At 37.9% G+C, this 16,399-nt stretch overlaps 1 protein-coding gene across 2 annotated transcripts in view; it reads right to left on the minus strand.

Annotated features, from left to right (window-relative positions):
* DOCK4 (dedicator of cytokinesis 4) overlaps positions 1–16,399 on the minus strand; it is a 487,691-nt gene that overhangs the window by 68,142 nt on the left and 403,150 nt on the right. For both annotated transcript variants that reach the window (XM_081243754.1, XM_081243753.1), the window contains exons 27-30: positions 13,542–13,636; positions 2,896–2,971; positions 872–972; positions 66–124 (exon numbers count right to left, since the gene is read on the minus strand). In XM_081243754.1, coding sequence (XP_081099880.1) covers positions 66–124; positions 872–972; positions 2,896–2,971; positions 13,542–13,636 — 331 coding nt within the window. The remainder of the gene's footprint in view (positions 1–65; positions 125–871; positions 973–2,895; positions 2,972–13,541; positions 13,637–16,399) is intronic.

Raw genomic sequence — 16,399 nt, forward strand, 5'->3', positions numbered from 1 at the left:
CATTTGTTCACTTAAAAGGACAGTGATAAGCTAAAAATCGAGGTGCTTCTTTTTTCATCACTCACCTAGGTTCTGCCACATGCTGAAAATTTCACAACCCATCGTTACCCGCATGTCACCATACCTGAAATAGAACAAAAATCAAACCTGTTAAAAAGACTCCAGAACAAAGAAGTTATCTGTGTCTCTTTAGGACATAATCTATCATTCTGAATTAAAAGGCAATATGTTTTTAATTGAAGATGTTTAATGCAGGTGACTTTTCATTGAGGTATAACTGATATAACATCATATTGGTTTTAGGTGTATAATGTAACAATTTAAATATCTGTATATATTGCAAAATGGTCACTACAGTAAGTCCAGTTAATATGCATCACCATAACTAGTTACAAGTTTTTTTTCTTTTGATGAAAACTGTCAAGATTCACTCTCCTAGCTACTTTCAAATATGCAATACAGTATTATTAGCTATAGTCACCATGCTGTATCCATGCTGTACCCACCATGCTGTACCCACCATCCCCATGACTTATTCATTTTATAACTGGAACTTTGTACACTGTACATGTCTTGATGCCTCTAATTCAAATCCTCATATAAATCCTTTAGTAAAACAGATTTGTCTCATAATGTTTTGCTTCTATGGTAATTTTGAATCCTGAAAGATTGAGGACAAAAATGTTTAAATAAGTTCAAAATAGTGAAATTTCCAGAAAGGATTGCTTGTTGTCCTCTTGGTCAATGCCTCTCCACTATGATTTCTAGTTATGGAGATCTGATTTATGAATCACTTGAACTAAAATACTCTTTAAAAGGCACCACATTTTATTTGCCTCATATTCTTACCCGATTATACACTGGTACTTACTTTTCTAACACCTTTTTCTTTTTGGAAGGTGTAAACATCTCTAACTGCAGACACAACTGGTTTATAAAAATGACTGCAAGGTAAAAGTAGGAATCCCAGATCTAAAACGAGAATGAGATATTTAAATACTATGGGGTTACAAAAATATTTACAGGTGAAGTGACATGATATCTTGGATTTGCTTCAAAAGTGGTAAATGAATGGGGGGTATAGCTGCAATAAGATTGGCCATGAGTTGGTAATAGTTGAAGCTGGGTATGGGTACATGAGGGATTCATCATACTATACTCTTTACTTTTATATATGTGTGAAATTTTCTATAACAAAGAAGTAAACTAACTAAGTAAATACTATCTATTTTTGTATTGCTTCAATGTTGTATCCCAAGTTTCATGAGCTCTCTGGTACATGCTAAATGGCAGATGTTTTGTTTCTCTTATAACATGTCAGCCTCCAAGGAGGCTGAGGTATAAGTTGGATTACTTTATTCCTGTGTGATTTCATTTTTGGAACCCCTTTTCACGTAGAACTGAAAAAAAAGATACGTACACTCTTTTGGATATGCTAATTGCTTTAACTTCAGAGAGTATATAAAAATTCCCTACCAAGACAAATCTTCTAAGTTCTCTTATACCAAAAACAGCATCAGAAAGAGATCAGAATAAAATTCCCAAAAATAAACCTAACCAAAAACATGGAGGACATCATGGAAGGAAACTACTTTTCTACTGACACCATGTAAAATTAAAGATAAATAGGAGAAACATTATAAAGAGTTAATATCTTTTATACATAAAGAGCTCTCACAAATAAAAAAGAATATAACACTCCAAGCAAAATAATGAACAAAAATCAAGCACATATTCTTTACAAAATATGAATTTTAGTCAATAATTCAATACTAATAACCAGTTAATAGCTAATAACTAATGAATAATCAATAACATATCTAGTAAGAAATGTAAATTAAAGCAAAAAAAATTGTTCCCTTTATCAAATTGCCCCCCAAAATTGTCTCTTCTAGTGTTGGCGTACATATAGGCAATCAAATATAATTGGTACAGTCTTTAACAATATTTTCACTTACAAATATTTATCCAAAGAAATAACTAGGAATATATGCCAACTTTTATTTTGTAAGAATACACATAAAAAGAGTGATTTATAAGAATAAAACAGTAGAAACAACTTGAATATTAAAAAGTAGCACTGTGATTATGAAATTTTGATACTTTGATTATTGTAAAGTATAAAGACATATTATGGAACCATTAAAATTTCACTGGTTTCTATTGTACTTTTTGTATTTCCTAGGTACCTGATAAGGACATTTTATTAAATGTTTAATATAAAAGAGGTTATTTTTAAAAGAATAAGAAACAAAGATGTAAAAAACATAAAACACCACTAAGAAGGGAAACCAGGATAGCCACTGTCCATTTTTATTTATCATTTCCCATTTTAAAAATGGTGTATCGAGAATTCTTAGAGACCCAGGCATATCACATTACATTGCAGACTTACATAGAGATCTATCTTAAAGAATCTTACTAATCTTTCATTTTTTATTTCTTTTCACTAATTCATCCTAAAAAATGGGAAGAAGGAGAAGTAAAGGAACTAAAGGGTTTACTTTGTAAATACATTCTTCATATAAACTCTATTTTAAAAGATGTCTTAAAAACATTATGCTCTAAGTTCTTTTTGTCATGCATGCATAGGGATCAAAAAGAATAAGAATTAAAATTTACAGTAACAATAAAGAACTTTCTCTCCTCTTAAGCACTTTGATTTCCACCAGGTTGATAAACATATTTATAGACCTAACTTGTTCAAAAATATAATGAAAAACTCTTCTAACATTATTCATAATTGAAACCAATATGGCCCAAGATTAATTTGAGGTAGACAGAATAACTTTATTTCTCTACTACTAACAGAAAGAAAATACTTGAGGTAATTTCCTGAGGGACAATGTGAAACCTTTTAGCCCAAGTAGGATAGTCATCTAAATGGATACTCACCTTATAATCAAAGTTTTCATTTAAGAAGTTCTTACGAAGTGCATCTGACAGGTACAGAACTGTTGTAATAATAACGCTAGTGATAAAAGAGAATACATTTTAAGTTGGAAACATCACGTTAGTGAAAATCATTTATCAGGCAAGAATAAAGTAACTAAGACAGAAGAAAACCTTCAGTAAGCCTGTGGAACTATATTAGATAATTCATATTTGAAATAAAAAAGAGAACAGATGCCCAGGAAAAAAAAGAAGGAAAAGAAATCCATCACTGAAATGATATGCAGAAAAATCTATGAATTCATATGACTCAGAATTATATTAGTATCTTCATGTTTTGTAATTTATAAATTTCCAAAGCAAAAATGATTTAATAAACCTATAATATTCTATATTTTATTAACATGGAAGAAAGTCAGACTTTTAAAAAATTCAGAAAAAGAGATGGAGCCCAAAGATGAAATGGATAGGATAAAACGACTGACCATATTGAGTATTTATTAGATATCCTCTCCTGCTCTCTCCCATTTAAGGTGTTAGGGGGCATGTAAGAGCTATGGAAGTCAGACTCCTTCTCTCATGGTGACAAGATTGCCACTAAAGAAACCATTGCGCACTGTGAAATTATCTATAACCCAGTACTAAGCTATGTGAAACTGACAGTGAGTGTTACAGCAATCTAGAGAATGGGGCATCTCTGAGCTGGAGAAATTAGGGAAAGCCTGTCAGAGGGGGCATATATAGTCATATGTATTTTGTTAGGGAGATTAAAAAAGGAAGATTTGGTGAGTATTCTTGGTTAACTCTTGAGTTATCCCATTTGTTCAAATTCTGCTCCTTTTTACAGCTACAAGAGTATATATTCAAAATTGAATGTATTTCCAATTGGTTCATTTAATGTTAGATATAGCATTATATTGAAACAAGATAGGTCACTCCCCAAACCACCCAAAACCAAGCACCAACGTATAAATGATTGATATTTAAAACCTCTGTGGCCTTTTTTAAGATGCATGCATAAGTAAGTGCTTGTGATGTGAGGAGACCCCAGCTCTCATTACGGGATTTGTAACTGAAGGATATAGCTGTCTGACCCTGTAGGTAAAAAACATGAAACAAAACAAAACACCCCCACCAACCTCACACCTTGGTTGTCCTACTGGTAAAATATAGATTAGAAGAGTATTTACTAATTACAAGAATATTTATAGTCTTTGAAGAACTTAAATGTTCATTATCGTAATCTGCTGGAAAACTCACTATTATAGTCTCCTTGTGGGGCAGGAGAGGATTAACGAGGCTAAGGAGTTGGATGGTTGAATGTGGAAGCTCAAGGGAAGAAGAGGAAAGAGAAGAAAATCACCATTTTCATGGGCACTTGCTCTACCATGAGCAAGCACTGTGTTACATACATGTGCCTTTTATATGTCATTTACATCTTTCAGTGAATCATCCTATGAAAATTAAGTATAAGTAAAGTCTATGAGACTGAGAAGTCCTGTGGTTTCTTCTCCCCCCTCAAATGGCAGATATCAACAGTGAATTTCCTATCAAAGAGACAAATCACCTGCAGGTAACAGGTGTGTAAAGTGGCAATTGTCCAGACACTGGTGAAATCAATAATGGTAACTGATTAAGTTTCCCAAGTAGTTAATTCAAATCTTACTATATGAAACTAAAGCTTACTTGTCAGAAAATGAAATGCTATCAGGCAAGGAAGAGACTCTTTGCCCAGCATCTAGTAGATTGTGGGGCTTCTAAGCTTATGTATTTATTTTTTTTAATTAAAAAAAATTTATTTTATATTGGAGCCTAGTTGATATAAAATGTTGTGTTAGCTTCTAAGTTTAAAAAAGAAAAGTTTGCATCCTTAACAAATGTTCTGCTTTGACATCCAATGGAGAAACACACAGTCCCACTACACCTGAGTTTTACATCAAAAACCACCTTCTGGCCCACAACTCTAGCTTGGATTGTTGTTCAGAAACAATAACCTCTAGTGTTAGTGAAACATGACATACCTGGGATTTGGGTTATTGGGCCCAATGCTCCGGAAAGGAGCCACCAAACTCAATCTTCCAAGTGAGAGAGATTATTCCATGGCAAAGATTACTCACTTGTTATTTATATGCTGGGTCCCAAACACACATACAAAATCCACGGCTTCTTGAACTGTGCTTGCTGGTAAACAATATGGAGCCTCTCTGGCTTTATGAAGGACCCGTGAGTCTCAAGCTGGCCACTCACTGGAATCACTTGGGAGCTTTAAAAACACAGATGTCAGGATCACACCCACAGAGATTTAGTAACTGGGCTGGGGTGCAACCTGGACATCAGGATTGGTAAAGCTCCCCGAAGAGTCTATGTACACCCAAAACTGAGAAACACTGCTCTAGACTTTTAAAAGTTAGACAAACTTTCATAGGTACCTGGTAATCTAGTTAAGATGCAGATTATGATTCAGCAGGCCTGGGATAGGGCCTGAGGTTCTGCTTTCCTAACAAGCTCCAGGAGATATTAATGCTGTTGATTAACAATCCACCCTTTGAAGAGCAAGGCTCTAGAGAGGTAGGTCTGAGTCAGAAGCACATTCCAAACAACACTGCTTCACATTCTCCTGCCTTCTGGAATTTTAGGCCAATGACTACTGTGGTTCTTTAATGGGTCTTGCATCCTTGCTCTGGATTGAACACCTCACCCTCTTATCTTATCAAGCCTGCTTTATCATCAGGCACAAGAGGTACAGGGCACAGGGTCTTTTCAGGGCCTTTGGAAAATATTGAGCCCTGAAAAGGTGTTATGGAATCACAAACTAAAACTGCAAAATAAAAACTAAAAAAAGGTTCATAACATGTCCACAGAATGCAACATTATCATTTTCATTAATTGTCTAATTTAATATTCATGCAACTTCTTTTATATTGAAAAAATTAGAGGTTACTTTTTTTTTTTGCCGTATGCGGGCCTCTCACTGTTGTGGCCTCTCCCGTTGCGGAGCACAGGCTCCGGACGTGCAGGCCCAGCAGCCATGGCTCACGAGCCCAGCCGCTCCGCGGCACGTGGGATCTTCCCAGACCGGGGCACGAACCCACGTCCCCTGCATCGGCAGGCGGACTCTCAACCACTGCACCACCAGGGAAGCCCTAGAGGTTACTTTTTATAACTTAACAAGAATTCCTAAGTATACAGAAGTGCTGAGAAGTCACAGGTAATTGGAATTAAATGATTTACTCCATAGGCCAATAATTTAAAAAGCAAACTGTAGAAATTGCTTTTCATTTTGGCATGCGGCATGTGGGTCTATTTAGTGTTTGATATGATGAAGGGTAAGACCTCCAAAAATAAGACTTCTCAGGGTTAGAAAGATTTTAAAATGACTCTACTTCAATTGCTTTTCATTTATGCTCATAACATTCAGCCCAAGTCACAGAGGCAGATCCCAAAGCTTTTTATGTCTCAGCACTAAGACAGTTTCCTGGCACACAGGTCTCCAAGCCAGCTAAAGGCATATATACATTATTACTCCTTCACTGTAGTGGATACCTGTAGTGTTTAAGGATTTTTCTTTACTTGTTCTAATTTATGCAAAACCATGTGGCTCCTTCGGTTTTATCCTTTTACTCATGACTCAGTTTCTGGATATGGGAACATTTTAAATCTCAGCACTCCAACTCAATAGCTAAGAAAGCCTTTGCAATCTTTTACTATAAACGGTCAAAATACGGATGTCTGCTCTAGAAATGCAGGCATAAGGATCACTTTTGACAACCCTAATCTATGGCACAGCATGATAAATGTATACATAAAAGAGAAACTAGTGCACAAGAAATCAAAGCTCTTTCTTCAAGTTTTCCAGTTGCCACCTCATTCCTGGCATTTAGAAAGTATTTTTTAAGCAACGCTATCCCTCCTATAGACACCTCATCTCCTATAAACTGTCCTTTTGAAAACGACTTCAACCTGATAATCTGCTGAAGCAAAAGCCCATCTCCATAAATTATAAATGGATTGAGAGAAGCACCTTTTGGATAAACTGGGCATCAACGAGGCTGATGTCTGTGCACTGAAAAGCTATGGAGATCTAAATTTGGAGCACGACAATTTCCCTCCAACCTGGCAGGTTAAGAGGACAGAAGAAATCACCACAAAGACATTTAGGGCAGATAAGAATCCTGGACAGCCATCAGGGAAACTGATCTGAGCTAGTGGTCCTCAAATGTCAGTACATGAGCAGCACCTGAAGGATACATAAGACTTTAGGGCCTCACCAGTGCCTATGGCTTGGTGAGATCACACCGGGGCCCAGCCAGGTGATTCTGATGCACGTGACAGTTCACTCTGAGGTCTGGTGTTACAGATGGAAGAGAAGACAAACAAGGGTTGGAACTTGGAGAGCAATGACATTTGGGGAATTTGCCCTTGTTAAACACTGCATCACCAAGGGCCTAGCCCAGTGTTTGTTGAATGACCATAGCCTCAAACCTGTATTTAAATGTATGCTTTGTGATAATTACTTGCTGTACTAGATAATTCTAAAATGCAAAGCTTGTAGAACTTTTTATACTTTTCTATAGATATTTTGAAGAAGAGACTGAAATTAAGACAGGCAAAGCTGATGGAGAAAGGCACTCCAAGTAGAGGGCACAGAATCTGCCAAAATGGGGAAGAGGGAAAAGGATCAGTAATTTTGCTTTTGGTGAAGGAAGCATGCAGTGCGGGTGAGGTAAAAAGAATGACTAAGAATTGAAATGGAAGAATTTTAAAAAATTTCTTGACCTCCTCCTCCAGGCAGTATTGGCAAAAAAATCACTCATGTAACAAAAGCCTCAGTTTTTCTGACCTTTTAGGCTTAAACCCTAATGTATTCTTGCCTTTCCTCATGTATTCATTCTCTCTACCAGCTCCTCACAACTCACCTGGAGATACAGTGTGCAGGCAATTCTTGTGTAAATATTTCCTAGAACTATCGAACTTTTTGGTACATTCATCTGAGTCATATATAGTTTTGATAAAAATCACTATCTTTCCTCCTGGACAGTAAAAGCGTTTAAAGATAATTACCCTAATAGAAAAACACCACCATCAACAAAAAACAATAGTACAATGGGTGTTCAACAGATCAGCTACTCTAACATAAAACTTTTCATGGTCAGTATCGCATACTCTGTCTTCCTTCCTGTTACTATGGAAAAAGTATCAATGCTCCTAGCTAAGGCCAAGCTTCCTTGTGTGCACTAGATCAGTGCTACTCTGAGTGTGGTGAGCTTCCTTCATTGAGAAGTCTCACCACCAAAAACAATGTCAGTTGAACTAAACTGCATGCTTACACAGTTGATTTAGTTTCCAGTGCAAGTCGATGGTGGACAGGTGCCACCCCCTTAGGAAAGCTGACAGACAGGCACAATGAGAAATACTTGATCTCATCCCTACTTGCCTACCCAAGGACACTGTTCCTTCACTTGGGCCTGATTTCTTTAGCACCATCAATATTTCTCTTTTCTGTGCCCTTCCTATCAGTAAACCAACATGCATAATATTCCATATTTAGAAATGAATCCTAGTCCTCATATCTCCTTCCAGATATAGCCCCATTTCTCTGCTCCCTTTTACAGCAAAATCTTCTAAAGAGCTGATAATTATTGCTTTCACTTTCTCAATTCCCATCTGTTCGCAAATTCACTCTACTAAGACTTTCATCTCCACCACTCTGTGAAACAGCATTTGTCAAGGTCACCAATAGCTACACCGCACTGCCAAATCCCAGGGATAATTGTCAGTCCTCATCCTCCAACCTCCCAGCAGCTCTTGATACACCTTCCTTCATGAAATATTTTCCTCATACGGTATTATACCCTTCTGGTTCTCACTTTACATCACAGGCTACTCCTTTCCAGTTTCTGTTGCTGGTTGCTTCTCAACATCCTGACCTTTGAATGGTTGGCATGTTCCAGGGCCCAGGCTTAAGTAGTCTTCTCTTTTCAATCTATACTTTCTTCTAGGGTGCTCTCATTCAGTTTGATGGCTTCAAATACTACCCAATGCTAATGACCCTCAAATGTGTGTCTCTAGCCTTGACTTCTTCTCTGAGCTCCATACAAGCATGTCCAGCTTCTTCTCCTACATCTCCACTTGGGTACCTAAGAGCATCTCAAACTTCTGTTCAATACAGGATTCCTCACCTCTCCCACCCCTAATGCTACTCCTCTCTCAGTATCTTCCATCTAAGTGAAAGGCACCACCATTTGTCCTTCTGTTCAGGCCAAAATTCTAAGAGCCATCTTCAAATTTTTTTCTCTCTTGCCCACAGCCAGTCATCTCAAGTCTTATCATCTCTGTCTTCAAAATCGATCTTCTCACTACCTTCATTGCAATCCATCTATTCAAGCCATTATCATCTCTTACCTGGACTGCTGTATTAAGCTCCTAACTGGTCCTTCCTGGTTTCTCTCTTGTCTCTCTACCCCCTAATATCTGGACCCTGTCTTCTTCCAACCTCATTTTTACTGGTTCCTTCCTTCATCACATTTCTGCCACACAGTCTTTCAGCTCCTTCACTCTGACCACAGGGCCTTTGTATATGCTATTCCTGCTGATAAGAACAGTCTTCCTTTGCTATCTGCCTGTTAACTCCTGCTTTAGATTTCAGCTCAAGTTTCACTCCTTCAAAAAACCTCCTCCTATCCTAGTCCAGAACAAAGTTCCTTTCATAACCCCTCTCACAGAACTGTGCTTTTTATCTCTATGACATTTATTTTTACACGTTAGGCACTGGAAAATATGTACTGAATGAATGGGTCAGTGAATGAATGGAAGACCTTCCCTAAGAATCTTTGATTCAATAAATCACTTATTTGCTACACAGATCTCATTTGAACGCTAAACTGGTGAAGGCAGTAATCAGCTAAACAATTCAGTGTTTGGTAGGAAAAAAACACATCAAAAAAGTATATGTTTGAAGCCAAATGCACACAAGATAAACAAAATAAGGGCCTGAAATTTCAACCGCAGGGCCAGGGAGTTTTTACTCTTCTCTGTAAGTAAGTCTGTTACAAGATTTATCTCCTTGAAAATATGTATAAAGCTGTAACTTTATTTTTGTACTGCATTTTGCAATGTGTATGGAAGGGGGTGGAGAGAAGCTTGTCTCAAAGTGTCCTGTATTTTTGGTACTTAATTTTCATCTCCCTTATGTTCTCTTTCTCAGATTGAGCAGTTGTCCTCATCCTACCAAGAAATTACAGTGGACAGGCACAATAGAGCTTTGCAAGCAGGCAGAAGTCAAGTTTCTTATCCTTGTGAAATTTAGCCTGGACACACTTACTAAGTTACACAATATGAGACATTCTGGTAGAAATAAACAAAAGACCATACTAATCGCCAGGTGTCTGTAGTCACAGCTTTTGGCAGGACTTCACATAAAGCAGAGAAGCTACAGGATCTGGGACAGCACGGTTGATGGAAGAAAGTTAAGGGCATGTAACTGACTTGAAAACACAGGAAGAAAGGACCAGCACATAAAATAACATATTTTGTGGGATGAGCTATTCAGTTGAGTTCAAGTGTAGGGCAATGGTGACTTCTCTGCCAGTTACTATCAATTTGACACATATTAAGCAAACAGGTGGGTAGTAAAAGTGGGAGTTCAGGTTGAAATGCCTCTTTGAGGGGCCCTTATCAAATATTTGTCTAAGAAAGTTCGTATCATGGAAGAAAAGGTGGTCAACTTCAGGGACCTAGATCTAGCTTCTGCAACTTGCTTCTATACAGTTTAACAAAGTAAAAACTTTTTCTTTCTGGTGTCTGCTCTTTAACATATTTAAAATATCTTTAACATCTTTCAGAAATTTATTTTTCTACCAATATTATTGAGGTTAATATTTTTTACAGATAAGGCACAAATAGCTAAAGGCTTATCTCTGAACCACATTGCATTTATAGCACAAGAAAGATCCCACAGGCTTTCATAATTTGAATGGGAAATGGCTATGGCAGTTAAATGAGGAAAGGAGAGGGAAACTGAACAGCAAAGAGCAGGTGGTCTGTTCCAACTTGGCAGGTGCTTTACCAGGCCCTGGGGTCCTGTCTGTGAATTAGGTTGGATCTGCCACAGCCCGTCATCGCCAGTGAAAAAGTAGTGCCAGATTCCTACCAGCACTGACTTGGGTGGCAATGGAATGATGTTATTGCATTCAGCAAACGCTTATGGCCTTTTTTCTTGGGTTTGCTATGGGACTAATCTTCTGTTTGAATGCATTACACAGAGCTCATCTCTAACAAAATCATGTTCCTATTTGGTTAACATTATAGATGAAAATCTTGAACATCATATGTTTACTTAAAAACAGAATCTAGACTTCCAAGTCTTCCACCCACTTATGGGACCATAAAGTCTTCCTAAATGGCGTAGAGATTTTTAGGTGGGGTAGAGCGAGATGGCATTTCATATCAAAAGCCACATGGTTGCCATGGTTTTCAGAAGCTCAAGCACCGCCTTTGTACAAAAGGAACAAAATGTTAAATTTACTTTCAGTTTGAATTTCTGCCACTGAAAATTCTTTTTTTTTTAATAACAGCTGCTGTTTTTTTTCAATTTAATTAATTAATTAACTTATTGGCTACGTTAGGTCTTTGTTGCTGTGCATGGGCTTTCTCTAGTTGCAGCGAGGGGGGGTACTCTACATTGCGGTGTGCAGGCTTCTCATTGCAGTGGCTTCTCTTGTTGTGGAGCACAGGCTCTAGGTGTGAGGGCTTCAGTAGTTGTGGCACATGGGCTCAGTAGTTGTGGCTCGCGGGCTCTAGAGTGCAGGCTCTGTAGTTGTGGAGCATGGGCTTAGTTGCTCTGCAGCATGTGGGATCTTCCCGGAACAGGGCTCGAACCCTTGTCTCCTGCATTGGCAGGCGGATTCTTAACCGCTGCACCACCAGGGAAGTCCCCCACTGAAAATTCTAATTCAAGTCAAAATATCCCTCTGCACACAGGGCAGGCAGAATGACCCAATGATGATGCTGTATGATGATGATGTCAGCAGCCTGGACCCCTTCCCATATAGCTCCCTGGACCACTCCATAGCCCTTGCCAGGTACCCGGAATATTTGCTCTTTGGTAATAAGGCCAGATACATGACCAACGGCTCCCACTTAAATCTGTAGCATCTGGACATCCAGATGAAGAGATATTTGATTCTACTCACAGATATCAAACTAAATATGCTAAACTCTAAAGAGAGCTATTTCAGGAGTCTCAATTAGTCTTCAAAATGGAAAAGCTGTTTCTGTACTTATGTAAAATATAATATGCCATATTATACTGTTTGTTACTTCACCAAGTTTTTAACACAGCAATTTAACACCTCCCCATTTATAAATGTACGCTGCAGCAGAAGCCATATTAGGCATATCTAATCAAAATCAAACCCTATTTTCCTGAGGCTGTTACCACCATCATATCTGGGCATCTGGGGAGGACATACAGCGTCCTTGGCCTATGAATAGATACCTGGAGAATCTAACGTTCACCCTAAGCATGGGAGTGTTGGGAATGGGAGAAAGGGAAGAAGGAGAGGCAGGCAGATGTGGGCTTGAAGGAAAGAATGCTTATGAAACAGGGTAAACTACAAGCGTGGAGATCAGGCCACTTTCCTAAAAAAACTTCATCTTCATTTTGTATCCTGAGATACTAGAGGCAAGAAGGGTGACAGCAGATAAATCCATGACACTGTGCCCTCCAGGAGCAGCTCCTGCCATTCTGACCATCCCCTACTCTCCTTTCCTGACTCCTATTCATCCAAGTATTGACCTCAGATCATTCTACCTCCCCCGCCCCCCGATATGCTTAGTACAAGCTAATCTAATCAACTCTCAGAGATGCACTTTTACATCAATAACTTCCCATAGGTCTGTATCTAGTTCTGAACTGCCTTCAGAGCACTATTTCAGCCTTCTGCTGGTCACATTTCTCAGGTGTATAACAGGATCTTCAATCTTCATGTGTCCCACTCAAGGGTCATATCTTATTCTCAGTGCTCAGCACATGGGAGATGCTTAATGGATTCTGCTGAGTTAAAATGAATTAAGAAAGATCAGAAATGACTCAAGTGTCCAGCAACAGGGCTGGTTAAATAAACTATGGTACATCTAGTTAATAGAATATTATACAGCTACAAAAGAAAAAGAAACCATAAATGAATGAGGAGCTTTTACGTGTTGATTTGGAAAGACTGCCAGGATTTTTAAGTGAAAGAGAGATGTGCAAGAGAGTTTATCTATTGTGCTACCTGCTAGGCCCTGCAAAAGGAACAATGGAAGGACATGCAAGAAACTAATAAAAGTGGTTACTTCAGGCTGGGGGTAGGTGATAAATAAGGTAATGGGAGGGGGACTTCTCAAGGCATACTCTGTTATATTGTTTGATTTTGAACTATGTTAATATATTACCTATTTAAAACAAATAATAATCATAAAAATAAAAAAACCCAAAAAATAAACAAGCAAAAAACCCCCCAAAAACGAGTGAAATTAATTCAGAGGCAAAGAAAAAGAACTCCAGGATTTGGAGATTTCAAACTTGAGATCAAAGTGAAAAGACTGTTTTGCAGTCTCCTTTCCCCCTATGCAATGAGCTGCAATGATTATCAATGTAAATGTCTTACTTGTTAGCCACCAAGCGCATGACAGTCCAGTCCTTTGGAAACATCTCTGGGCGTATCAATATTCGGAACACAGTAAATATCTGCAGCAGGAAATCCTTGGATAAGGAGGAAAGAGACAATTTTACTGAGTTATTATAACTGTCAACACACACACACACACACACACACACAGTGCTGTTGTTACCATTTCCAAAGCAATTACAGAGAAGGGAGCCCTACTTCAATAGTTTACCCAGGAGAGGGAATCATTACCCTTCCCATTCTTAGCACCCAGCTGGTTTGCTACCCTTCCCAAATGTTCCTTTTTCCCTCTCTTTCTCATGCACAGTGGAAATGACTTTTGGTTTTTCTTCACAAGCTCCAAAAATTTAGGTTTTAGAAATAAAATGGAAAACTAGTTAACAGAAGATTAGCAGGGAAATATATTTTCTTTCTTCTATTACAGTGTCCTAAACTTCAGAACCTTTCAACTCAAGAGAACTGTAAATGGTCCTGGTTAGATTTTGCTTTCCTTTAAGTGGGTGTCAAAATTTAGAAATTTTTTGCTTAAGATGATTTTATGTTCATTAAAAAGCATCTTAAGCAAAAAACCCACGTTTCTTAGAGGGCATTCTGAAGATGCAGTATTAATGGGATGCATGCAGGTTTATAGAATCTGAGGGTCCTATGCAGAATAAATAGAAACAACAGATGTGCGCTAAGCTGAGCCCAGTGACAAGTCCTTAGAAGAGAGTGTCAAGGTATTCTTCATAGAGATGCCATACCAGGGGGAGTGGTATTTACGGAGATGTTATCTTTAAACTGATCACCTGGCAACACTCTTGACAAGAAGCCATTGTCAGGCATGGAAATATTTCTTAAAACGTTACAAGAGATAGGTTCAAAGTGCTGGAGCACATTATACTTAACAAGGAATCAAGAAGATAACACACCGCAGGTAATGAATAAAATGAAGCTTGCCCTACTCAAAAAGAGACTGGCTCAATCTAGCTATCATTTAGATTTATTAACTAGAAAACTTAAAATTTTTTTTGTAACTTAAGTACTGCTAGGAAAATATATTTAACAATCTGATTGAAGGCAACAGTATCGTTTTGCTTAGAAAAAACACCCCAAACACAAGAGTTTTATTTAGCAAACCCAACAATACATTATGTTAAACAAGTAAGCTGCTTGAATATAAGATTACGATTGTCACTCATACCATTAGAAGACAGAAAGATAGAATCTAGAAAACTAAGAAACATGTGGGAGCTGTGTGTGTGTGTTTACATATTCTAACAGCTTTGATCAAACCCATAAATATTCTGACAAGAATTTATTTTAGCTTCTTTGGCTTCAGCACACATACGTTGATGTATAGTATGTGCCATGTGGAAACATGCCCAATAGGTCATCTTTCTTTAAATGGCCAGACAGATCCTCCCTGTGTTGTCAGAATCACCAGTTTCCCAAATGTATTCTACTACAGGTCAGATAATTTTGGGAAACACCTCCCATTCTAGCCCTCCCTTGGGATAGGAGGTCATTAGCTCACTAAAACTGTGAGAAGCCCTTTTTAATGCATTTCTAAAACTTATCCCAAATGGTTTTCCGGTTGATTCTTTTGAGTTTCCCAGACATGAACACATATAATCCCTGAGAAAAATGATGTTTGCATTTACCTTTCAAAGTGTTACAGCTCACTTTTAGTTTCCTGTCTTGTTGCATTTGCTTAGATAGATATTAAAGAAAAAATCATGAAGGTGGTGAGTCGCTTGTTTTTTCACAGTCTACAAGTACTTAGGAATAGTTTAAATAAATTTTAAAATACTGATGTTTCATCTTTTCTCCTCCAGTCTTTTAATGGAATTGGAAATTGGAGGCAGCACTCTTCGCGGTGGGAAATAGGAGAGTGTGATGTCTGTTGCGCAGAGAAAAAAATTGGCTGAAAAATTGGCGGCAGGAGGCAAGATATCTATCTTCTGGGCTAGCAACTTGGATCATTCTTTTGTAGTGCAGGGGACAAAGGTGACGTTATTCCAGGTATAGGAGTGGAGACAGACAACCTGTTTCTGTACCGTCTCATTTTCCTATTCCCATTTATCTCACAAAATATAATAAAAGGCATGCCAGCATGGGACCTTGTGCCAATGCTTATGTATTGACATCAACCTTTATTTCCCTAAAGAAAACTTTTCAGTGTCTCAAGTAGGTTTCTAAGCTTCATCTACCTTTACAGAACCATAGACATTCATTTGTAGAAACCTTACAATGAAAATAAAAGAACATTATACTGAGAATCAGGAAATCTAGATTTTAATCCTGCCTGTGTCATTAACTGGCTCAGTGACCTTGGTAACTTATTTAAGTTACCAAGCTCTCTGGAACTGAGTTCTGAGGCTTCATAATGTGGGGGCTTTAAGGTCCCTTGTGGTTAGAGAAGATTAAAAATAATTAATATGATCACGTATCTATTCATACAGTATGCAAACATGTTTCTTATTTCTCAACTGTAGGCTAATGTTTTAGCAGATGGTAACACAAACACCTTCCACTGTGGTACTTACATGTAATTTAGTTCAGCAAGTATGTCTTGTCAGCTGCCATGCGACAGGTTACATTTCAAACTCAGTTCCAATGTTTTAAAGCACTAAGACCTGAACGCTAGATTCAGCATCCCCTCCCTTCCCTCCCCCAATACAATGGTATTTCCTTGTCTGTTCTGAGTGCTTTTCAGCTTTGATTATTTCACTAAACAAGAAGTTCTGCATAGATATGTGAAATTATTTTGCACACATAACGATAACTAATTAACAGATTCTTTTTATAATCTAGAAAAAGAACACTGCTGTAATAATACTCCTGTTTGGACAGCA

This window comes from Mesoplodon bidens, assembly GCF_964165515.1.
Source record: "Mesoplodon bidens genome assembly, chromosome: 9".
In the NCBI taxonomy this organism is placed as follows: domain Eukaryota; kingdom Metazoa; phylum Chordata; class Mammalia; order Artiodactyla; family Ziphiidae; genus Mesoplodon; species Mesoplodon bidens.